Source organism: Pipra filicauda, unplaced genomic scaffold (assembly GCF_003945595.2).
Source record: "Pipra filicauda isolate LSUMZ 115617 unplaced genomic scaffold, ASM394559v2 scaffold138_size1969278_pilon, whole genome shotgun sequence".
NCBI classification, from domain to species: domain Eukaryota; kingdom Metazoa; phylum Chordata; class Aves; order Passeriformes; family Pipridae; genus Pipra; species Pipra filicauda.
This window is the reverse complement of record NW_024103862.1, coordinates 1,845,896-1,872,700: the sequence shown is the minus strand read 5'-3', so window position 1 is coordinate 1,872,700 and position 26,805 is coordinate 1,845,896. Positions and strand designations below refer to the sequence as shown.

Sequence of the window (26,805 nt, the reverse complement as noted above, 5' to 3'; positions counted from 1 at the left end):
AATAATTCACTTTGCTAGCACAGTCAAGTCAGCTCTTTGTCAGGAGTGTGAATTCCCAAGCCTGCTTTCATGCAACCTTTAACTGTTGAGCCTGGTTAAGAGTTTTGAGAGCTGAAGGGCTTTTGACGCTCACACTGCATTAATTGTAACAGATCTTGCTGCTCTTAATCCCCAGGGGCTAACAAAGTCTACAACAGGTTTTGATGCACAGCTATAGGGCAAGTCTGGTGAAACAACCAATTCAGATATGAAAAGCTTCTTTAATGACAACCTACCCTTCACTATGCACCTGATAGAATTTAAAAGGGAGAGGTGACTTTTGATCAAGATAAAAGACAGGTAACATGGTGAATACAAAAATTCAGGAGCTAAAATTTGAGTTATCTACATATGAAGTGATATGATTGAAACTTCAAGTAACTTCAAAGATGCCAAATATTGGCAAGAGAGCTGTTCCTAAAATGATCGGGGAGGGGGGAGTTGAATTTATAAGCTTTTCTCGTCTTGCAAAATAACAACCCTTTATTGTGGACTTCAAGTTACCTCAACAAAATAAGACAAGAATAGGTATTCAATGAAAAATAAAGTACCTAATAAATGCTAACAAAATCATATATTTTCCAGAGCTGGACAGAGCCACGGACTTCCTATTTAGCAAACAAAAAAATCAAAAAAAACCATAGGTAAACATGGAAAAAGCCTCATCTCTTACGCAAAAGGAACCAGAGGTCTTCCTTAATTGAAATAAAAGCCAATAATCAAAGGCAAAAGGAAGCAAGTAGATTATTAAACATTGATTTGGCATCATAACAACCCAAAAAACAACATGAAAGAACGACATCCACCCTCTTTGCATAACATGATCTCCTTTCATGATCAAGATCATCTTTTTGATGATATTCAATCTGCTCCTTACAAGGCTGGTCATGTAAGACAAGTGCAGCTAGGAAAGAGAAAGCCCAGTCCGTAGTGTAATGAAAGGATGCAGGGAGGAAGCAAAGAAACAAACCCTAGGATTCAAAAGGCAACCTTTTTTTGTAGAAAGCAGCAAGTTCAGCAAGGCAGGCCCAGACATATTGGCCCAAATCAATCAAGAAGCTGTTGTCTCCTGTTCATAGGATGCACCTGACTGCTGGCAATGGATTAAAGCATTCCACCCTTAAGAACCAAAATATTTTGCAATTCTTCTCACTTCCCTGGCACCATTTCTATTTGTTGAAATATGCCACGGTCCTTGTGCCTCCATCAAAACAGAAGCCTTTCCGAAAAGTCTTGTTATGAAAAGCTGCCCCTCAAAACTAATAAATCCCATTTAGGAACATAAGGACTTTAGCACAGAAAACAAAAATATGCCTCCTTATGAATTTAGTTTCTGTCATGAATCACATGTGTTCTGGAAAAGTTGACTTTGCCTGAAATAAAAAAAAAATACTAACTCTTCAGAAGCTGAGCTGTCAATAAGAGATGTATTTCTCCTTGAAAAGAGACTGAATGTAGTTCATAGGAGGTTAAGCGGAGCTCCTTGCAAAGGAGAAAAAAGGACTAGATTAAAAAACACATTTAATAAAAAAATACTGAAAATTAATTTTTAATAAACATTCAGTAATAGAAAATACACCAACAAAATCCCAAAGAACTTCATGTACAAATTTAAGTTCAGGCCATTCAGGTGGTGGTCCAGCAACTGCTTTTAAGAAGATGCACCGAGTTTGCCAATAGCAAAGATAAGACTATCTTCTATATTTTCTTTTAAAAGAAAACTGGAACTAAAGCTGTTTCAGAGGCCTCTCTGAATAAGCAATGAATTGCCTAGTGATATATTGGTCACAGATATATTATATAAGCACCATCCACGTTTTCTGAAATAATTAATAACTAGTATACTTCTATTCAACATGATGTCTAGTGTTGGTTCAAACACTATGCTTGCTGATCATTTATCTATATAATTCTGTATAAATTTTTTGAGAAACAAACCGTTATCAAATGGTTATTTTTATATTTTAAATATTAGACTCTGTGTCCAACTGCATTAGACAGCGGCAAACAGCTACCTAATAAAAAGAGGACATTCATCCTTCTGGGTATAAATTAATACAGATTATTAAACTTGCTGTTAGTCTCAAAAATATTTTGGTTATCTTTGTTAGACATCAAGTTTAGTTTCTAATATTTCTTCTTTCTGAAAAGCTATAGGACAAGCTGACTCTACCCTAAAACGTTCAATTTTCTCTTCTCTGAACCTCATTCAGCAGAAAACAGGCGATCTTATTCCTCTTCTCTATTTAACCACTGTTTCCATTTGCTAGTCTTTTTCAGAAACACTATATGAATAAATACAGGCTTTTAGAAGCACATCAGAACACAGTCTGAAACTTTGAAATAACCCATTTATTTAGTCTGCCTCTTGAAAAAGCTTCCAGACATTTAATTTTCTCCATAGATCTAATTCCTTTACTTTTTTTTTTTTTTTTTTTTTTTGATAAAGACTATCAAAAGCTTTTGAGAAAAAATATTTTAACTCTAGTGGCATTTGAAACTGGAAAAGCAGCATGAGATAATTCAATTAAAAAAACGCTTTTAAAACAGATAAGCATTTTAAGGCTTCCCCCCCCCCAGTTATTAATTTGCACTATTATCCAGAAAATTATCCCTGTAAACAACAACTCAAAAGATCATTTAACCAGTCCACCAGCAACTAACAGTGAAACATGACTGTAATATTTAACACGGTTGAAAGTAGTACAATTTGCCTTTGTTTTTTCTAGAAGTGTTAAATCTAGGGAAAAGAAGTCTTTATTTTGCCTTACAAAGAAAGGACACTGGTGTTTCCTTCACTTAAAGCAACTGCAGGAAAATAATTCTGGCAACAGGAAAAAAAAAAAGCTATAACACTCATGTTCCCAAGATCTGGAAAGTGAACAAATGAACACCCTTAAAGCCCCTTTTAAAAATTTGTTTACAATAAACTTTACCGATTTATTTCATTTGAATTTAGCTATATGAAACACATCTGTTTCCAGGTTGGTACTGTTTTGCACCACAACTCGTGGTTTTAAAAGCAACCAGTTCTTGCAATGGAATAACCAAAGGTGGCCAGACTGCCAAACCTTGAATGATTGGGAAGGTTATACTTTTTTTTTCTTTTAAGTGAGTAAGCTGGAGGAGAATGATTAACAATTTATGTCAAAGTAACAAAACTGCTGTATCAGTTAACACAGTAAAGACTATTTAATACTGAACAGTACATAATATCAGTTTTCCTCCTGAATGATTTATCTGAGACACCCTCTTTTGATTAGTTTGGGCTTTCTTAAAATGTTTATTCAACCTGTGTAGTTATTACAGAGATTAGCACCTATTAAAACCATCAGATTTGATTCAATTACGCAAAGGTTTAAAGCCCATCATTTATCAAGACATGGAGTAAAAAAGAAGATTTTTTAAAAACACATTTTTGCATTTTATACACACAGTGGCATGTAACAAAAATTGAAGCTCAAACCAGTTTTGGAATCTGAACTGAAAATTGACTTGCTATTACTATTACAGACTAAGAAAACAGAAAACTGAGTTTCCAGTGCAGGTGTTTGCTCTCAAATAATAACATGCTTTCTGGGAAACCATTTATCAAAAAAATTAATTGTGGGCTGCTTCTTCTGGGGTAATTTCTCTAGTATACTTGGTTTGCTATAATATATACAATGCTCCTTAATCTATGATGTATCGTCTTAGGTACTGCTCCAATTGTTCAACACTTTTTCTATAAATTATTGCAAAGTTCCTTTTTATAAGTAAGTACAAAAATCCTGCTTTCACATGGAAATCTTGTATAATTTTCAATGACAGCAAACCACAGCTGTCAACGAGCACTACGGAAATGAAGGAGAAAGTGGAATTAAGAATACCTTTCAGCATGAAAAACCCGGGGAGTTCTTCTGTCATAGGTGCTTTCACATCTAAATCTAGGGTCTGTTTCTTCACTTATCTCAGGATCATAGTCCACTCTGTAGTATCTTCTACCAAAATCACGATCTTCATCAAGTCTGTGATGCCTCCTAATAGGAATTACAGACTGGCTAGGAAATCCATGATGTCTTCCATTGGGAACATCCAAATCTGCATCGAGTCTTTTATTTAGTAGTCGACTTCTTAATTCAACCTCATCATCTAACCTGTGGTACCTGTCTTCCTCCAGCCATCTCTTATTTTGCAGCTCTTCATAATCTTCTGTAGAAGTAAAGGCATCCTTCTTGGGAGGTTCTGCACCTTTATTAAAGGGCTGTACTTCTGTACGTAGATCTGGCTTGAGCCTGGTAACAGCAACAGGTTTTTTATTTCTGTCCATCTCATTCTGTTTAATGGAAAAAAATATTAAAAGATCTGAATAAAAACTAATAACATTGAGTAAAACCTTAGTTTTGTATTGCTTGAAACAATCCCTAAACAAGTACTGGAAGAAAGGTAAGAGGTGAGCAAGGAAAATACTTCCAGAAGTGCTTAAAAGCTAGTGTTTTATTTATTTCTCTTGAGATTAAAAAAGGTACTCTTCCTTGTATCTAATGTGTTTCAGAAGTATAGCTATCAATCCTGGACAGGCCTTTTACCAACTCTAATTTGACTTTCAGTTTCAGAGGTGCAAATAATCAAAAAACCACTTGGAACTTTACACCTCACCAAGAGACTAGATATCTTTATTATATCCAGACTCAGACAAGTCTACTTCTTCTCTATCAATACAACCTTTTAACCTGACTATTTCTTAATCTATTTCTTTGCTCTCCAGAAGTCTTTATGAGGAAGGATAGTTTAGTAAATAAAAACCAAACCTATGACACACTGGACCAGAGTTCAATACACAGTTCTAACAAACAACATGGGTTTGGATAAATCCTGTAGTATTTCTGTGCACCAATCTTTCATCTATGGAATAAAGATAACAGTAACTCATACTTTACAAAATATAATGAAAAATAAATTAAGGATGTAAATGACACCAAACTAGGAAGAAGGATCAGTGTACTAGAGGGTGTGACTGCCACTCGGAAGGGTCTTGACAAACTGGAGAAATATGCTGACGAAAACCTCATGAAGATCAACAAATGCAAAGGTAAAACTCTGCACTTGAGACAGAACAATGCCACACACAGCACAGGCTGGGCACCAACTGCCTAGAGAGCAGTTCTGCAGATAAAGGCCTGGGTTAGCAGTGAGCAACAAGCTGCACATGAGTCAGCAGAGGACCCTCAGCAGTGATAACTGCTAACAACAACCTGGGCTGCATTACTTGTTGTCAGCAGGTCAGGGTAAGTGATCCTTCTCTGCTCAGTATTTATTCAGTATCCAGGTTCTGGTGTAGTGTGCCCAGTTTCTGCTCTCCCTCCCCCCCTCCAGATAATGATGAACTGGAGGATGGCTACTGAGATGGCATTTGAGCTCCTAAAGGAGAAGCTGACAAAGCTGGGTTTATTCAGCCTGGAAGAAGAAGGCTAAGGAGGGTTTGTATGGAGCAGGAGGAACTAGTAATTGTAGTCTCTACCTAAAGGATACTTAGAGATGCCAGAATAATGGTTTTCAAAGAATCAACAGTCACAAGTTGCAGCAAAGGATATTCCAGTGGGATACAAAGGAATAGAAGTTCAGATTAAGAAGTTAAGGCAACGGAACAGGTTGCCCAGAGGAACTGTGCATACTTCATCCTTTCAAAACTCAACCAGATAAGGCCTGACCAACCTGATCTAACTGTGAATTAACCCTACTCTGGGCAAAGGATTGTACTATATGACTTCCAGAGGTTCCTTGGAACTGAAGTTTATCCTAGGATTATCTAAACTGTTGGATCAAACTTTTGAGGTCACATATGTTATTTGACTCTCACTCCAAGTTAAATATCCCTCAGAGATGGCATAATCTCAACAAATAGTCACCAGGCTTTTTTCCTGTTTGTTCTTTTATGACAGCAAAATTGTTTCTACACAAGAATAATAAAAATATAACTTAAAAGTCCAACTGGATGACAAACAAAGCAAAAAGAAAAAACCTTGAGTCCCTAAATAGATTTCATTAGACAAGTCAGATAAGGAAACATCAATGCCCAAACATGCAGAAAAATTTTAGAAATTTACAGACTCAGTTACACAAACACAAGCAGCATTTTTGCCAGTTTCCTAGGGATCACTGTTGTGTAGCACTCCAACCCTTCAAGAAGTCAGTTAAGAAACAGATATTGAATTTCAACATCTAAAGGATGCCTGAATACTGCCTTCTACATGTCTTCACAGACTAAAATACTTTTCAACTATATGACACTCCAATGTACTTGGAGGAAAAGATCTTTACATAAGACTTTTTACATAAGAAAACAATTCTTCTAGAAACAAGAAACATTCTTCTGGAGAGAAATTAAAAATACATGGTTATTTGCACTTAATAATAATAAACTTTCAGATGTTTTGAGTACAAATACAAGGCACTTTGTGGAACGACCTAGCTCTCACGCTAGTGTACACTTCAGAATTTCTGTATTAAAAAGAAGTGGAAGGCCTTCTTAAATCAAACCTACATTAGGGAGTTCCAAATTATTAAACTGAGGCAAAAATATTTTAAAAATAAAATTTACCCTTTCCAGAAAAGATTTTATTATTAGAAAGCAGATTTCTCAGATCAATATATTGCTTCCAGACTACTAAAGCAAAGGGTCTCACAACAATGTTAATTAGATCTAAAAATCCCATTGGCTGTTGCATTGGTTTGGGATAAATTTCTTCACAGTAGCTTGTATGAGGCTATGCTTCCGATTTGTGATGAAAACAGAGGGATAATTTAGTTCCTACTGAATAGCACCAACACAGTGCCAAAGACTTTCTGGTTCTGATGGTGTCCCACCAGCAAGGTGGCTGTGGGTACAAGGGAAGCTGACCCCAAGTGACCACAGGGATATTCCACACTATAGGATGTCATGCTCAACATATAAAGATGGGGAAAGGAGAAGGGCAGGGGGACATTCAGAGTGATGGCATTTAACTTCCCAAATCACTGTTACACATGATGGAGCCCTGCTTTCCTGGGGATGGCTGAACACCTGCCTGCCCATGGGAAATAGGGAATGAACTCCTGATTTTGCTTTGCTTGTGCGCGTGCAGCTTTTGCTTTACCTCTTAAACTGTCTTTAACTCAACCTACAAGTTTTCTCACTTTTACCCTTCTGATTCTTTCCCTCACGCAGTGGAGGTGAGTGTGCATGTGTTCCTACCTGCTTACTGCCATACAAATCAAAGGCCTCAGATCAGAACATGATTTCAATTATGCATGTGTCTAGCTCACTTTCAGTAGTAAATTTTTTAAATTTTTGTTTTTTATTCACAAATGCACAGCCTCATATTCTGGACAGTTGCCTGCACTTGCCTTGCTTTCTCATGAACTGGACACAGAATAAGGAAAAGAGCATCTGCAAATAAAAGCTATATAAGGTTCAATATTTTATTCAAAGAGACAGCTTTTTTGGCTACCACTTTTATCACCAAAAACAACCCAGGGATTTGCTTTAGACACATAGAAGAATGAAAGCACCCATCTATGACACAGATATGATGGAAGCAGGAATCAAGAACTGTACTGTATGAGTTGTAACCAGGACCTCCTAGACAGATTAATAAAACTGGCCCCATTGAACAACATAATTTGCTTGTTTTGTCTTACTTTGTATGTCTTAGTCATTGGTAAGACTGTAAAACTGTATTACCTCTCTGTTTTTCTTCCCTAATTTCCTTAGCCTTTCATTCCATTCTTCTTTATCCCTGAGATATTGATTGTACTCCTTGTTTCTTTCAAGTCGTAATTTCTCCTAAAATAGGCATTGAAAAGGGCATCATAATTTAGCATTTTTAGTAGCTTTTAACTTCATAGAATTGTGGTATTAAGTGAATACATGCAAACTGTGTGTTTGCCCCCCCCCCCCAGTCTTTGTGATGTACAAATAAGGCTTGAATTGCTTTGAGGTTTTTATTCATTTTTGAACACAGTACTTTCCCCTAATCTGAAATCTGTAAGCAGAAGTCGGCTCCTTGGCCATGAAGTCTAGTCCCCAGTGGCGCTACTGTAGATCAGCTGTAGCCTAACTTGTAGTTAGGCTTCCTCCTGCTAAACCTATTCCAAAATTTTCCAAAGACTCACTCCCTTGACAATTAGAAACCACTTTCTAATTTCCAATCTGAAAGTATTTACAGATGATTTTTACATGTACGATTTTTATTGTGTTAAGACTAGTTGTGACTTGTCCTGTTCATAATTAAAACAGGACAACAAATACATGTATAGAAAAGATGCGTCAATTATAGCTTAGAGTACAACATGAACTGTGAAATTCAAACAAGCAGTTAAATTTGACTTGAACTTGACAGCAAAAGAGTCAAAAGTGCAAAGAATGCAAGGAAAAACAGGGAAAAAACTGATCTATCCACATTGCCCTAGCTGCTTTTTCAAGGTGACAATATTTATAACCAGCTTGCTCAGGTCCAAAAATATACATGAACTGCACATCCATAGCCTAATAATATATGAAATACAAGTCTCTGGATAAAGCAAACTCTAACTTACATTACTTCTTGATATTACTACCTTGTGCTTAGAGCATGGGGCATCTCTTATACTACCTCATTCCAACCATCACATAAATTAAAAAAAGAGAATTATATTACAACATTACAAATCATGCTCTTTTCCACTGCAGCATTTTCAAAAAAAAAAAAAAAAGAAAGAAAAGGTATTAAAAAAATCTGAACATTACATATAAATTTACTTTCTCATGAACAAATTTCCAACAAAAAAAATTTATACCTCAATCACCATGGAAATACCAGAACTCATAATAGATTTGCAAATCATACTAATAGTCGCCAAAATTGTTTGGTTTGATTTTTGGGGTTTTTTTCCCCAATATTTGTGTCTAGGTTTTATAACAGTGACAATATAAAACATGCAGACAGCCATGAAAGCTGCCTGAGAGGCATTTTCCAAAGCTGAGAAGCAAGCCTTGTCTTTAACAGGTGGCAAAACACTCAGCAGAAAATTCAATATGCTGTGTGACTGTACTGAAGGAAATCAAAATGCAAATGTCAGCCTCTCATCCCTATCTGCCCAGAAACCAACTGTTTAGCAGGGCACAGTGTGACATCTTCTGGCAGCTTCTAGGTTCTGCAACAGCAATAAATGGGTAAAAAGCATAAAAAGGATATAACACAACTGTACAAACAGACAATCTCAATAAATGTTGACCTGCTATGATATAAAACCATCAATGATCAGACATGTTCCCAGTTCAAATACACCTTCAGTTTCCACAGAATTAATCAAAGATACTTTATTTTCCACTGTTTCAGCACACATACTTGCAAGGGTTAACACAAAGCTCATGAGAAGCTGAAGATAACACAAATTCAGTACAAGTGTATGCAGCCACTGAGGAGGAGTCCTTTCCCCTTTCTGGACATTTCATTCTTGCTGCCTCCTTTTTGCATTCATGTAACTTGGAGTTTGGGGCTTTTTCACAAGAGCAATTTCACTTATTTGAGTTCCCACCTGGCTCCTCATATGGCCAAACCACCACAAAAGAGGCAGAAAGTATAAGTAAGCACAGCAAGGGCAAGACCAACACATCCCAAAACAGAAGCCTTGCACCAGGTTACAATGACAGTCCCAAACACAGATCAACAGTGCAACCTCAAGCCAACATAGGTTAAAAAACACCCAAAAGAAAATAAAACTCCCAGAAGTGCAAATGTCTGGTCCTCCTACGGCAACACAGTTTGTCTTTCTTCCTTGTATGTCCACTGTGGTTTGACTAATCCTAACAACCAAACAGTTGCACTTGTAGAATCAGCAAAACTTTTGATAAATTTCAGTGTTTCTGCTGACTCAACTTCCTGGATCAATTTACAAGCAAATATAAGAAAGGAACTGGGATTATAAGACCAACAATGTGAGGGCATGAGGAGAGATGACTCCTGTAAGACTGATTTTGGCTTTCACAGAATTATACCATACATCAGAGGAATGGACCAGAGGTAGAGAAAATCCACATAAGCATGTTGCATTTTCGTAATTGAACCTCCATGAAGCTCCAACAGCAGGGAGACTTTCATGGCTGGTATACTACTCCAACAAATGAAAGCAAGATCATAAACTGCTAAGAAACCTCCGGGAGATCAAAGGGGCTAAACTCAGAAAGAGTATGTGTACTCCATTCACAAAACAAATTAGCATCTGTACTCTCAATGAAAGATTTGAAATTGGGAAGATTCCTATATTAACAGCAGGCAATATGTGAAATATTAAATCAGCTTTTATTTAGATTTCCAGATTCAACTGTTAAAAAAAAAAAGAAGCGTGTGAGGATAAGTGGGTAGGTTAAGCGTAAGCAAAAGACATCAAAGCAAATTGTGCACAGCAGAAAGCACACTTCCTTCAGTGCTGTTAGGAACTGGTAAAAATATCACTGTAGAAACACCTACGAGCAAATATTTTTAAAACAATCCCCAGGCTGCAGTAAGAAGAGCAATAAAGTAGAAAAGCATATACAATTATAACAAAACCAATGTTCTTTATCAGATCAATATTTATTGCTGAACAAAACCCAAGCACAACCACTAGTTGTGGATCAGAAGAAGCAAACCTCAGACTACTATCAGTATGGAATTGTACATCAAATTATGAAAAATTGAGTACAAGTAACCTAGGATTAAATTTTTTTAAAACAAAACAAAAAACAAAATAAAAACAAACAAAACAAAACCAAAACCAAACAAAATGTAAAGACTTGACTTTTCGGAAAAATCATTCTAATGACCACCTCCAAAAATGTTCTATTGTGTAAAAAAATCAAACCAAACAAACAACCAAACAAAAAAAACTTGTATAGAAATATTTTTTCCACAACAGTTTAAACATTCAGGTTCATTTTCAAGTTACAGTTCACTTACTTAATTTCCTTCATATATTTACCTTGGCAGATCTTCGCTCATCAATAGGAAGAGATAATCCCTGAGTATATGGATCTACTTCACCAGTAGTCAGATAATTTTTCTACATTAAAAAAAATTTAAAACCATTCAATATATTTTAAAATACCAATTCTTACTCAAGTAAATAGTTTTTAGGAATTATATTTTTTGAAATTAATTTGAGCAATTTAGTGAAAAAAAAAACCACTGAAGACAACCTTAATGTTTTAAAAATGTAGAATGTTCTTGGAACGCACGAATGAAGTCAAGGAATGCAGAAAGTAAATGTCTCTGTCAAGTTTTAAGCTTGAGTTTGAAAGTGTTTGTCACTTCTTCCCTGTTACACTACTGAAGTCTCTGTATACTAAAAAAAATAATTTTTATTCAAAGAAACCCCACTCAGTTCTTCTGTAGCATAAGCATCTGTATAAGCATAAGAGGAATTTTCCAAGATGATATCTGAAGACGAAAAACTGCTTTTTCTAACTGCAGAAAACATGTCTACCTCTTACTTCAACAGATGGAATCTATGCTAACAGTAGCATAGTCACATCTGTTTATCTCAACAGTGTTTTCTATACCAGCATTCCCCAAACTTTTCGGGATAATGACCCATTACTAAATCTTGTAATTCCTTACAGACCATCAGTCACTTTCAGAACAGAAATTCCCATCAAAAGCATGATGTTGTTGCTCCATATAGATCCCTGGGTCACAGTTTGGGAACTGGGCTGTGCAGCAAGTCAAAGTAGTTGCCTACCAAACCAAACACCAATGCTGGGGCAGGTCCTTGGCTTCCAGGTCTAGTGGCTTCATCACACATCACTCCTTTACTAAAAGCATCCCCAGGCCCTTCTCAGTCAATCATCTGTGTTTTATAAATCTGATTATCTTTAACAATAGGATCATCTCTTTGTGTGGCATGGGCTGCAGAAGGGAATGGGTGAGATATGGTATTCACTAGCACTGTTTCCTTCCATTATCTATGTTTCAGGGTAACTTAAAAGCTTGGAGGCACTCGAGAGCTCTGTCTGTTCCAGTACAAAACCACATCATTATGACTTATATTTTACAGCTACACATTAGAAGATTTAAGGGGTTTGCAAACATTCAAGCATCAAGACAACTAGTTTAATATGGAAAATCAACTTATTCCTACTAGAAAAAGTAAATACACTGTAATCCTCATAATTAAGTAATTATTTTCATGCATTCTGAAGACATCTATGGAGATCATCCCTGATGTTAAAACCATATTTGCCAAAAATCAGAAGTTGATATGGAAACTGCATTTTTCTAGATAAGCAAGATTAAACAAGTTATTAATTAAAAAAAATTATCACTGCGAGAGCTGCTAAAAGTTACACTATCTCTTTAGGTGGGCAAAAGAAATTAGAGATTGGAAAAGAAATCAAAGATTGTTATCCTATCTCTTGCTCAGGCCTTACAAGCTTAATATAGCTAACATGTACTACATTAAAAAAAAAAACAAACCACAAAAAACCAAACCAAACCAAACCAAAAACACCACCTTGTAAACCTAAATTTGTAAAACTGGAGTTCAGTTGAGAATAAAACACTAGAAGTTAACGTAAAAATTATATTATTTGGGTACTTTGGTGATAATTATGAAACATTAATTTTTAACACAATATTCTAACTTTGAAAATAATCTGGAGTTTTAAGATTAAACAAGAAGCAACAATCACATAAGCATCATTTGGGTCAGAGGTTAAGAAGGCAGTTTATTCTGCTGTTGCTATCGTTTTTCACGAATGATACTTATTCTGTCATTCAAAGCCCCAGAGAAACCAGCAGGTTGTGTTTCTACCATGTTACTGAAGTTGCTTGATCTGAACAACCTGAATGGACTGTGTCAAATTTTAAAATTATAGATACATGACAGTATAATGATATAAATAATTAAAAATCAATTGGCCAAAGCTTGCAAAAATAACACCAGAGGTTTTATTTTTCCTCGCAATACTTGTATTCTTGCATTCTGGCCACTAGGTGTTGAATAACTGACTCTACTGCTTCCCTAAGCACAACTGATGACAGTGATTGGAAGAAAAAATCCCTGACTGGTTTCAATGACACACTATAATATTTCACAGGCTACTATTTTATACCAGCCTTATAAAGTATGTATATCATGGAGGAAAAAAAGGATCTGAACTCTCAATATCTATGTAACTGATAAGCCTGGAAGCAAATGTCTACTAAAATAAAAACTATTGTACAGTCAGCATTAGACAGCAACAATAGCAACTGCAAAGGGAAAAGGAAATCAACAAATGTTTTAAAATATTAATGGAAAATAATAAATATAATTAATAACTTTGCACAAAGCAAACAATGCTGTTAGTCACAACTAATCACTACAGCATGCACAAACACACAAAGCACAAAAAAATAAAAATGATTTCTTAAATTCCAAGAGCACAAAGCCTTCAAACAAAGCAAAAAGCAACTAATTGGAAAGAAAAAAAAATTATATTGCAGACACCCTACCTTTCTTTTTGCCTGTGATATACCCTAAAAGTCAGGGAGAAGATACTATTCAAAAAGAGTCTTTCATTCAAAAATAGATGACTTAACAAAAATTCTTTCCTTTCTTAAAGTAAATTCATTTTTTCATTTTAAGAACTAAAGACACTAATAAATAGCATTTTCATATAACAGAAATTATTTGGTTCCTTATTTTTTCCGTCTCACAAAGAGGAGATACAGAATATTCCCAAGATGATGACATTTCATACATATCAATTTTAAATTGACTGTGACATTTAGTAATTCATGTTAAGCAGAACATCAAAGCTTTTTTCTTCCTAAAATTGAAAAGAAGCTGTCAAATGGACTCACACTAATTATAGAAATATTCTTACTCCAATTACAGACCACAAAATACGTTAAGTACTTAAGGAAGTAACAGATTTTAAATTCTTAAGCAAAAAACTAAGGAAGAAGTAAAGACAAATAAATAAAGTATTCAGAATAAAGTGTACTAAGTAATACGTAGTCTCATGGCAATGAGATCTGTAGAAGCCTAAAATATATAACCCTTCCTAGAGGTAACATTTTGAAATTACTTTTATCCAAGTCTTTGAAATGAGCCATTATAATGAGCTTATAATGAATGCCTTCTTATAATAATTTTTTACAGATATCATTAATTTCCATTCAAATAAATGAAAGAATCGTTTTAAGAGACTCACTAAAGTATAGCAACCAGTCAAGCAGCCATACCTGAGAAAGATATCGCCTATAATCTTCTCGGAGTTCCTCTTTGAGTTTATGTTTTTTTCGTTCATATTCCTCTCCAAGAGGTAAACTCATGCCATAGTCACCTGAAAGTTTAACACCATGAAATATCATATTTACTATTTTGCATCAATGCAAAGCACATCCTGCAAAAGCTACATCTGGATTTTGACACAAGGAATAAAAAAAATTAATTATGCAACCAGTAATTACAAAACAGCCAAAAAACCAGTAGTATGTATGAGTAGATGGATGGAAAGCACAAAAAAAATAGATTGGTTTTTGGATATTAGTTTTTCTCTAGTCCTTATGCTTTTTCTCTCCACTAGAAAAAAAAAGAAAAAAAAAGCAACATAAATTGAATTCGTTTGAAGAGTTTACAAACAGTATAATATAACCTAAAGATTATACATTTTTCTTTTGTGAATGTATGTTTCAGAAGAAATTTCCTTTGACATGTTAGTTCCTAAATTAATCTGATATTTTATGCTGTGCTTGTCACACAAGAGAAAACATAATTCGCAACTGAAAGCAACAAGCTATTTGTTTAGCACAAAGCACTTGAAAAATATGTTGGCTTCTATATAACCAGAATCTGACCACACGATAATTATAATCATTCTTCTTTCCACCACAGTGTTTTTAATTGTAGCAGACCCAAAACACATTAGTACTTTTCTGAGATTACTATCTCGTCTCATAACAGCTGCTAAATTAAAAAAATAATGCTATGCAAGCTGTTTGCTGTTCCCAAAATACATCTTAACGTACTTTGCAAGAAACACTCCCTGCCCCAGAACGCCATCTCTGCAACCACTTTCACCACTCTCCACAAAGAGCTAGTGAATTCCACAAACACATCCAACAAAAGACAAAAATTACAGCTACTGGGTGGGGGCTTTTTTTATTAAGTATTTTTACTAAGCATTTCTACATCTTGTGATCTATGTAAAATTAATAGCAAGGAGTAAGAGAGAAGAGAGGGATATTCAAGATTTACTCTTACATCAGTCCCAATTTATTGCATGAGTTTGCTTGGCCAGGATTGAGATACATTCTGTCTGACATAGCTGAAACTGTCCTCCTAAGCCAGCGAAACAGTGTAACAGGAAAGAAGTGACAAACAGGACCAACAAACAGGAGTCAGCCTGCTGTTCTGCAGAACCAAAGGACCTGATTAAATATGTCATATGCTACTCTGAAACAGCTTGCAGAGTTCAACTACTAACCAAAATCTGCACAGGAGCTTCTTCTCCAACCTCCAAGTTACTTTTCTCCCAATTCCACACATAAGGTAAGTGTGAGTTCTGCTTAAAAAAGCAATGTACCATTTCAACACTAAGTAAAGGGATAAGTGCAAAGAATACAGAAGAGGAAATGGTTTGTTTCAGCTATTTGCTCTTGCCTTTTATTTTCACATGTATTATTTTTGAATCAGTTATAGAAAACCAAGAAGAAGACCAAAAGCAACTAGCAAATATCACCCCAATCCATAAAAAAGGCTCCAAGGCTGACCCTGGTAACTACAGGCCTGTCAGCCTGACCTCGGTGCTTGGCAGAGTTGTGGAGCAGGTTATCCTGTGTGAAATCACACAGCAGCTACAGGATGGACAAGGGATCAGACCCAGCCAACATGGGTTTAGGAGGGGCAGATCCTGTTTGACCAACCTGATCTCCTTTTATGATCAGGTGACCCGCCTGGTGGATGAGGGGAAGGCTGTGGATGTGGTCTATCTGGACTTCAGCAAAGTCTTTGACACTGTCTCCCACAGCATACTCCTGAAAAAGCTGGCAGCCCACAGCTTGGACAGGGGCACTCTGTGCTGGGTCAGGAACTGGCTCGAGGGCCAGGCCCAGAGAGTGATGGTGAACGGTGCTGCATCCAGTTGGCAGCCGGTCACCAGTGGTGTCCCCCAGGGATCAGTGTTGGGCCCAGTCCTTTTTAACATCTTTATTGATGATTTAGATGAGGGGATTGAGTCCATCATCAGCAAATTTGCAGATGACACCAAGTTGGGAGGGAGTGTCGACCTGCCGGAAGGCAGGAGGGCTCTGCAGAGGGATCTGGATAGACTTGAGAGATGGACTGACTCCAATGGAATGAAGTCCAACAAGGCCAAGTGCCGGGTCCCGCACTTTGGCCACAACAACCCCCTGCAGCGCTACAGGCTGGGCACAGAGTGGCTGGAGAGCAGCCAGGCAGAAAGGGACCTGGGGGTGCTGATCGACAGGAGGTTGAACATGAGCCAGCAGTGTGCCCAGGTGGCCAAGAAGGCCAATGGCATCCTGGCCTGCATCAGGAACAGTGTGGCCAGCAGGAGCAGGGAAGTGATCCTTCCCCTGTACTCTGCATTGGTGAGGCCACACCTTGAGTATTGTGTTCAGCTCTGGGCCCCTCAGTTCAGGAAGGATATTGAGGTGCTGGAGCAGGTCCAGAGAAGAGCAACGAGGTTGGTGAAGGGACTTGAGCACAAGTCCTATGAGGAGAGGCTGAGGGAGCTGGGGTTGTTTAGTCTGGAGAAGAGAAGGCTTAGAGGCGACCTCATCACTCTCTTCAACTACCTGAAGGGAGGTTATAGCCAGGCGGGGGTTGGTCTCTTCTCCCAGGCAACCAACAATAGGAGAAGGGGACATGGGCTCAAGTTCTGCCAGGGGAGGTTTAGGTTAGATGTTAGGAAGAAATTCTTTACAGAGAGGGTTATCAGGCATTGGAACGGCCTACCCAGAGAGGTGGTGGATTCACCATCCCTGGAGGTTTTTAAAAAGAGATTGGACATGGCCCTTAGTGCCATGATATAGTAATTGGAGTTGGATCAGGGGTTGGACTTGATGATCTTGGAGGTCTTTTCCAACCCAATCTATTCTATGATTCTATGATTCTATAACAGGTCAGACCAAGATTCATTCAGGAATTTCACAGATGCCAGTAAAATTCAGTACCAAAAAAAAAAAAAAAAAAGAAAAGAAGTGACAATTACGGAATCAAGTGCTTTGATTCAAATATGTGAAGTATTCAAACAAAAAAGTGTTTAAAGTTAATTTTTTTAACAGAAGACCTTTTTTTGGCCATGAGAAAAGCACTGAGATAACAATCATGGGTTGTGATCTGCAGGATATCTGAAAACTACTCACTTCAAAAACTTATTCTAGGAGAGCCTAGCAGAGCAAAACTACTGCAGCTAACATACATTCACCCTAATTTTGTGTGCAACTTGTCTGAATTCTTCCATCAGAATAAGAGATTTACTTTCTTTTTCAATGGTTTTCTGCTTTTGTTTTTTGTGTAATTGCTGTTGTTATCTGCCATTTCATATCCCATTAATCCCATATAAGGACACTGACAATTTTTAAAAAAAACCTAAGATTTTAAATGCATTTTTATATAAACGTTTGCATGCATTTAATGATGAGAAATAACTGTCACTTCATTCAGTCTGAATCTCAACATTATTGCTAGAACTATAGAGTACACTTAGTAGCTACCAAGGAACAAGTCTCTGACTGATTTAATCCACAGGAAATTACATTGCTTTAAAGCAGTCAGCCAATAATACCAACAACCATCCACTTCAGCATCCAAATTATTATTATAGAAAGTGCTGATTTGGGCTAAGATAGAGGTAATTTTCTTCAGAGTAGATGGTGTGGCACTGTGTTTTGGATTTGTGCTGGAAACTGTTAGTAACACAAGAATGTTTTTGTTATTGCTGAACAGTGGTCACACAGCATCGAGGCTTTACCTGCTTCTCACTCCACCCATCAGCAAGCAGGCTGGGGGTACACAAAGAGCTGGGAGAGGACACAGCTGGGACAGTTGACTCCAGCTGACCATAGGGATATGCCATACCCTATGGCATCATGCTCATAAATAACACTAGGGGGGAGGTTGGGGGGGTCTGCTGCTCGAGTGTGGCAGGAGGGCCCAGTAAGGCCTAGAACCTGGGCAGAGAATGCAAGCAACGCGAGCTCTCTGTAGTGAGTTACTGGAGGCACCGTGGTGATGCTTTTGGTGTTGAATTATGCTAAAACCAGCCTGGTTCACTGAACTCCAAACATACATCCTGCTTTTTGAAGTTGGATGTGACAGATAAGCTGGTAGCTCACCTGTAAATTTCTGACTTAGCGGTCCATCACTTTATACTATAAAAGTCCAGTCCCCTTTCATACAGTCAGGTTCTTCTAACATAACCCTTCCTGGGGTGTGTGTGTGGAGATTCCTCCCTTTCGCTGGGGACACCCCCAAGGCTGATAGAAAGAGATCTCCCCACAAGCACTGGTATGGGTAAGTTATATCAAATCTCTACTTAATAATTATTTCTTTTTTTGCTAGCTTTAATATAATTGCTTCAATAATTGCCTCAATATAGTGCACTGTGCTATCTTACCAGATTCTAGGCCTTATTGGGGTAGGCCCTCCTGCTACTTACTAACACTACTAGTACTTTTAGGATTTATATTGTGTAATAAATAATTCTGATTAAGATCTTTTGTCTGATCATTTGTAATAATAAATTATTCATTTTATATAAATATTCTCAGTTTCCCATCATTAAAACCTGCAGGACAAAGGCGGTCCAATCACACCTCTATAATTCCTTAAATTTAAACCATTGACAAAATCTGAGGCTAAGATTGGATACTTTCTGGACCTCATGACTCAACAGCAGGGTTTCTTTAATAAATTTTGTCTAAGTCTTCCACTCCCACCCACGACATCAAGAACTGGCTGGGCATCGGTCAGCTGGTGGTGAACAACTGTTTTCATTTGTATCACTTGTCTTTCTTGGGTTTTATTTCTTTCTCTTTGTTATTTTCTTTTTCATCACTTTTTTTTTTCAACTATTAAACTGCTTTTATTTCAACTCATGAGCTTTTTCACTTTGACTCTTCCAATTCTCTTCCCCAAACACAGAGTGAGTGAGTGGTTGTACGGTGTTTAGTTGCCATCTGGGGTTAAACCATGACATGGCAATACCTACTTACTGGTTTTCATTTAAGACCACCTGAATGCCCCTCATCTGTAATACTTTGTTGGGTTACTATATTTAGGCGTTAACAGTTAAGTCAAATTTGTAATAACAAACACAATTTGTTATTATAGCTCTCCCACAATGATAAAGTTATTTTAATATTAAAAGAGCTTAACTGTTCAGTATTGGTCTGTCACTGTCAGGCAGTGGGATACTACCTACTGTATTCTATTTTCTGTATCATATGTTTCCACTGTTAAGCAAAGAATTATCAACACCAGGAATAACATGCTGATCCTAATAAAACTGCCAAAAATGCATGATAGATACTTATTCAAGTGCTGTCCTACAACCAAGTTTATCTATTATGACTTCTGGCAGCAAGGAATATTCAATTATCATTTCAAGTATTTTTTGTGAAGTTTTCCTCTAAAAGTCTTCTGATGGCTGGCAGTTCTATTTATACAACACCCTTATAAAAACCATGTTTTTATTTATGCAGCTAAGATCAGTTCAGACCCACAGATTCACAAGCTCAGGTTCCACCTCCCACTGGAAGCTGCAGAATTACACCAGAATTACAGCAGGCGCAGCATGAAAATTAATGAGGTACAAACCCAAAGCGTCTACACTGAAAGAAAAGAGTTACCTATCAACAAGAAATAGGACATGAAAAAGCTCTAAAGCTGTCAGAACAAACCTGAGCTATACAAGTGTAACTAAGGAAAAACAGTAGTGCCAACAGAAAGGAGATGGACAAGTAAGGAAGGGTGGCACATTACAGAAACATCAAAATGGAGAAAAGAACACTATCACACACATTTTCAATCAGAAATCACAAAGAAAAGAAGGAAAAGGACAATATATAATGAAAACAGTTACTAATACTGATAGTTACAGCAAAACAAATTTAACCATTTCCCTTAGTTAAGATTTCAACCAAAACTAAGTGCTTCTTCTGTCCCTGAATAGTAAATGACTACATGTAACATTGGACGTTGTACATTGTAACAAAATTACAGAGCAATACAAACAGTTTTAACTGCCTAAACATCTGAAAGATGCTTACAATTGAAAGGAAAAACTTAAGTTTAACTGTATGCATTTTAGTCAAGTTGGACTAGGACTCTTAACCTAAGAGGCTGAAAGGAAAAGTATTCTTACTTCCTTGTCACAAAGTACAGGGAATGTATCCTTTTGAAGTAAAGTCCAGATGAGAGATGGAATTTCAAAGCTTTTTTCACTCAAATACAACAGGAAAGGACATATTGCCTATCAAGGACTGGCAAGCAGATTTCTTTTTTTTTGTTTGGTTGGTTTGGATTTTTTTTTAGTGGTACTACCTTTATAGGAAGAAAAAAAAAGTGCTTGCCCCATTCTCCTGATTAAAAAAAAAAAGCGTAACTGCAAAATAAATAAAATTCCATACAATCCCAAGACTTTTAGAAGACTGAAGAATTATTATGCACTTGAATTACAATGATCACCTTATGATTAAAGGTCCAAAGCAGTAATTCCCTTGCAAAAATTCCCAAATGTAATTAAATGCTACTTAAATCTAGAAAACATATTAAAAAAATATACTATACCTAAAGGATAGTTCTGTTGACTATTCGGAGGTATATTTTCTTTAGCCATGGAAATTAACATTTTCCTAGTCTCAGAAAGCTTCTCTGATTCCTTATTCTGAAAACAAAACAAAATGCTTTACTGCAGTACAAGGTAAAGGAAATATCATGTATAAGATACATTAGTAATATAATTATTTGCACTGGAGAATAGAGAGATTGAAAGTAATGCTGGATTAACACATTAAAATTACTAATAGGAAAACTGTGATAAGAATAGATTTTGTTTAATTGTCACTTTCCTTTTATATTTCCTAGTTTCTGTAAGAGAAATGTTGAGGATATCCCAAGACCACAGCTCTGGAGTGAGCAGAGGGCAGATCCCTGACAGTCACCTTCCCTAGGGAGGAGGGGGAAGGAGCAATAATAGCCATTTACAAGAGTTTTCTCACTTGTAAAATACAAATCTTACTGTGTATGCCTGGTAGCATACAGGTTTTTTAAAATCTACATACATACAGATACAAAGTATTTAAATTAGAAATTACTTAATCTTTAATATATAATTTAACAAAAAAACCAGTTATAAGAGCACAGTAAAAGAAGGCTTAGCAAGACAAGTACTTATATTCAGGAAAGCTTTTTAACAGTCTTACCCTCATTTCCATGTAAGGTGGATCATTTTCAAGTTCTGCCTTATCTTGTGCAAACTTGGCCTTGTGTTCTTCAATAGATTTGTCTAAGTCATCTGCCATCATTTCTAAGGTTACAGAAAAGACGCAGAACTTTAGACAGTACCTTTACATTAGAACTTCAAAAATTTAAAGCCCAATTATATAGTTGCTTAAGACAGCAGTTAAAAAATAATCAAGTTTGTCCCTCAGAACTACAACTCTTAAGATGTTTGCTGAGTCAACAAAACATCTGACTCGGGGAAACTCATTCATGGAGGATACTACTTGACATTTCACCAGAGAGAAAATTCAAAGATTCCAGATTATAAAATTGAAGATACTTCTCTAATCCTTTTTTCTAACCCGGTTAAAGTGGTTTGGGGTTAGTTTTTTTAACTGCAAGTCTATCAGAGGCCCTTTGCTACACACTAGCACAAGCTGACTGTTAGTGAACAATTAAATCAAAATTAGAAAATACACAAAAGTAAACAGGATAAAGGAATCACTAGACAAAAGAATATGAAAAGAGCAAATTACACATATAGTCCAAAATAAGTACCAAATCATACAGCCAGTTCTGTGCTTAACTTACTATCATGAGAAGTCTTAAAAACAATCAAGCTTATTAAAAACAAAACAAAACAAACAAAAAACTCACAATACATGCATAGTGTTTCTGGAGTTGGAGCCAACAGTGTATCACTACCTCCTGTACCACTAAAATAGCAGAGGCAATAAGAATAGCTACAATTCTGCAATAATCTGCCAATCATCTGTAAGAAAACATGTACTGAAGAAGAGCTGATTACCTGTCTTTCATTAGTTGTGCACCTTGCCTATTTAGCTGAAAGCCCTTCAGAGCAGAAATTTTAGCATCTTATTTGTGGAATTTATTGTACATTGCTGCACCTGGATAACCTCATAATAAAAATGAGAGTCAATCGAATTCATGTCAATGAAACTGTACAAAAGTTAATTTTGAATATTCTTTGTTAGAACAGTCTTACCAGAACTAAAAATACTGCAAAGCTGTAACCATGAAAAAAGGGAAAGACGAAATCAAAACCAATGACTGCATACAAGCCTACTCATCCTAATCTCCACTCAGTGTTTTCATCAACTCCACTGCAGAAGAAGTTTTGCAAAACCAAGCCTACTGATTAAAAAAAATCTCTAAGTTATATTCCATACTTAAAAAAAGCATGAAACTGAGAAGAAAATTGTGACCCTCAAATCACTCTAATGCTACCCACAGAACTTAAGAAATAGGATTGCTTATCCAGGTTCCTGAACAATCCCATCACATTCAGTATCTAAACAAACATCTAAACTAATCTATACTAATCTAACTATACAGCAGGTTTTTTGAGGCTGATTAGATATCTTTCTAAAGCCTACAGATTGTATGAAGTAAACATTAGGCCAATGATAAAGGTATATTAGAAAACAGTTTCAGGAAGAGGATCAGAGAACTTCAACAACAACAACAAAAAACCAAACCACCACCTCAAATATAATAAGATAGCACATCGGTAAACATAAAAATAATGTGTCCAGAAAGACTGAGATAAATGCTTACTAGAAGTAAGATGAAAACAAAAAATGCTCAAATGCTATCAGATAAAGCCAAGTAATTGCAGGCTAACCTAATTTAATGAATACATTTGCTTGATGTATTCCTCAGAATGTACTCCTTTAAACTTTTTATCTTTTTTGATTCATAATATAAAATTATAATGTTGTTACAAAGGAGGTAGAACTAGGACAACCTATTTACAATTCCTAGTGGTAATACAGGACAATCAATTCCAAAAATAAATACCCCCATCTGATTTGTCCTAAATCTTTAATCTCATTAGTTTTGCTCAGTGATAAGGGATAAGTTAAAAGAGGATAAGTTTCCAGGCACTGGTAAATTTTATTTAGCCTATTAAGTTACATAAGAATAATGAAAAAAGGCTGAAGCAACTTGTCATACTGAAAAATGTAAAAGTTGGTCTCATCACCCATCCAGTGCAGCATAGTCATCAAGAGGAAAATTACCGCATGTAGGAAACACTGTGAGAAGTCTTTTCAAAAGCTCGCTGACTGTAATATCTGTATTTCTTATATCCATTTACAATTGCATTTATAACCTCTAGAACTGTTTCCGAATTACTGCACGGGAACGGTACCAAACTTATTCCGAGAGACAGCATCAGGAAAGGAGTATTCACAGTATATTTTCTATCTAGCATGAGGAACACCATGAATATTCCAGCATTCTGCACTCCTATCACATTGCTCAAAAGAGCAATATAATAAATTAAAAAACAAAGACAAAACTGTTACAGTTGAACTACATAGGTAAATTTGGTTGGTGTGAAGAAAGCTGGCGATTCCAGGCCTTGGAGAATACTAAGACAACTAATACTACAGCACTGTTGATTCAGCATACCTTTAATACAGCTAAATAGCCTGGAAAAGTAGACAAATCCTTCTTAGAAATATCTAGATGTTTTGAGTCTTAACATCCTTCTGCTTGAGTTGATCTTCTTAAAAGATGCACAAGTGCAAACTTTATGAGATAGGCAAAATGAGTATCTTATACTAAAAAAGAAAAAAATATCTTATTATTCTAAGCAAAAGAGTGACAATGTGAAAATTATGCATACACTGCTAGGCTCCAAAAATATAGCAGCATGTAAGCAAATGTCCCACTGAATATGAATCAACTTTATCATCTACTGTATCATGTGAAGAGATCATGACTAATCACAATAAAAAGACGGAAACAACACATTTCTATCTGAGAAGAGGCCTACCACAGCCCTTTGGTGTGCAGTGAATTATCTTGGAGGTGACAGCACTAAACTCACAGCGAACTGTCAACTTCAAACTGGCTTCACATGACTGCACAAACACACCAAGGAAAAGCCTGACACTATAACGCTGCTTCCAATCAAAACAAAATAGCTCATTTTCAGCTTAGCAATGCATTTGAATGCCTTTTGTGCATTTCTAGCCCCTTGCAACTACTAGTAAAAGCAGCAGATTAAAAACCAAGCGTGGAGACATCACTCCATGAGTATGTGCATAGCACAAAAGGGGAAGTCAGAATATGCTGTAAACACTTGAAAACCCAAGGACAAATCATATGCTCCCAAAATTATGAGATGTAAACATCATATTTTTCATGCTTTTTGGAAAACACAATATTTTGTAAATACCATTTCTAAAAAATCATTTGATAGCACAAATCTATCAGCTTTCCTTTAGCTCTTGCAACTTTAAATCTTGGATTATTTGCATTCTCAAAACATGGTATTATTCAAAGTGCAATTTTATTAAACATACTGCTGCTATATATTCAACTACTGTCTGAAAATGTTCCATAAAAATATTTTTTCTGTATTTTTTCTTTCAGGAACATTTTAGATTTTCATAACCTGTTTTCCTTTCCAACTGAAAGTTTTCACAAAAGCACAAAAACTCTGAATAATTACAGAGTGAGCTAAATAGACTTCAACTTAAGCAAATATACCAAGCAATAAAAAGCACATAGATATTTAAGAACAATAGGTATTCAGGTCTGAACATGACATTTTTAATGGGTCTATGCCCAGAGTTAATAATGCATGTCTCTGTATTCCAGGTATTCAAAACATCTATGTGTATATTTATCTTATGTAGTATATTTAGCTATGTATTGTGTAGCTACTTTATCACCTAGAGCAATGCTTATTGCATCCCGGTTTAATCTTTCCCTTTTCCTCCTATTTGTTCAGGAAAACGAGGCACAAAATTTAAAATAAGCATGTGCAAATAGATTTTGTCTCTTCTGTGCTACCGCAATATTAAAATAACATCAGGAACACTGGCAAAACGGCAATTCCCATCCATATGAATTGCAGCATGGCTGGCAAGGAGGGAAATGCTTTGAAAAACCTTTGAAAAAGCAAATGTTTTGAAATACACCACGTTTAATAATTGTACTTGCAGGTTATAGAGCCACCAATTGTGTCATTGAGAAACATTTTTCAAAGTTTCACCCAAACCTCCTAAGTCTCACAGCAGCCAGTACTGGCTGCTTCTCTATCCCTGTGAATGGCACTTGGAATAATCTCCTGCTGCCAGAGACGTGCTTCCTGTACCTTTCACTGCCGTTTCTTTCAAATCCTTGGCTGAAAAAGCACAAAAGATTCCAGGGTCTGGACAAATAATAAATTTGGTCACAAATAATAAACTCTGACTAAAGCAGCATGACCTTTTCGCAACTAAGAAGACAATTCACCCTCTAAACAACCAACCAACAAGTTTCACGAGTTACTTCCCCTCCACAGTAGGGTTTATCTGCCTTCTCAGAGAGCAGAGCACGTACTCTGATCCAAAAAGACACCAATTTCGGCAAAGTTTCAGACCCAGGAGATCAGGTTTATTTCTCCAAGAGCGACAGCTCGGGGAAGCGTCTCTCCCCTGGCCTGCAGAGCACGCCTCCCAGCCTCCCTCCCTCCCTCCTCGGCAGCATCTCTCGGGCATTCCCGGAGGCACCGACCCCCCGGGGCCGGGGCGGGGATGCGGCACCCGCGGCTCGGCCCCTTTTCCGGACCGCGGCGCCGTTGTCAGGCAACGGCCGCACAACAAGCGGCCCCGCCGGAGGGACGAGCCGAGCCGAGCCGGGCCGGACCGAGCCCTGCCGCCCCCGCAGGGACACCCAGACCCGTCACTGCGCCCCGGGTGCGCCCCCGCCCCGTCCCGCCCCGGAGCCCGTCCTGCTGCCCGGCGAAACCCCTCGGCCCCGCCGCCGCCCTGACTCGGTGCGGCCCCTGCGAACCGCCCGGCGGGACCGCGGGGAAGGATCCTCGGGTGCCGCCCCGACCCCGCCGCCCGCTCACCGGTGCCGGCAGCCGCGACTCCGTCCGCGCCCCTCGGTTACCACCGCCCCGGAACCCGGCGGGCGGCGCCGCGCAGCGCCCCCCCCTGCCCCGGAGGGCGGCGCGACCCGGCCGCCACCGCCTCCCACCGGGCGGGGAAAGGGAGCGCCGTGGGAGGTGGCGGGCGGGCTTCACAGCATCACGGAATGGACCGCGTTGGAAGGGACCGCAGGGGGTCATCTGATCCAAGCTCCCTGCTCAAGCAGGGTCGTCCTGGAGCACGTGGCACAGGATTGCGTCCAAGCGGTTCTTGAATATCTCTAGTGAGGGAGCCTCCACAACCTGTCGGGGCAACCTGTTCCACTGTGCGGTCACTCACACAGTAAAGAAGTTTTTTCTCATATTCGGGTGGAACCTCCTGTGCATCAGTTTCTGCCCGTCGCCTCTTATCCTATGGTTGGCACCACCGAGAAGAGCCT

General features: G+C 37.5%; 1 protein-coding gene across 1 annotated transcript in view; it reads right to left on the bottom strand.

Moving 5' to 3' along the window:
- Nucleotides 1-26,433, bottom strand: part of CSPP1 (centrosome and spindle pole associated protein 1) — a 67,258-nt gene extending 40,825 nt beyond the window's left edge. The window contains exons 1-8 of the mRNA XM_027748179.2: nt 26,348-26,433; nt 21,456-21,559; nt 20,821-20,917; nt 14,247-14,347; nt 13,512-13,535; nt 10,999-11,079; nt 7,742-7,843; nt 3,909-4,354 (exon numbers count right to left, since the gene is read on the bottom strand). Of these exons, the coding sequence (XP_027603980.2) occupies nt 3,909-4,354; nt 7,742-7,843; nt 10,999-11,079; nt 13,512-13,535; nt 14,247-14,347; nt 20,821-20,917; nt 21,456-21,557 (953 nt within the window). The 5' untranslated portion in view covers nt 21,558-21,559; nt 26,348-26,433. The remainder of the gene's footprint in view (nt 1-3,908; nt 4,355-7,741; nt 7,844-10,998; nt 11,080-13,511; nt 13,536-14,246; nt 14,348-20,820; nt 20,918-21,455; nt 21,560-26,347) is intronic.
- Between the last annotated feature and the right edge of the window lie 372 nt (nt 26,434-26,805).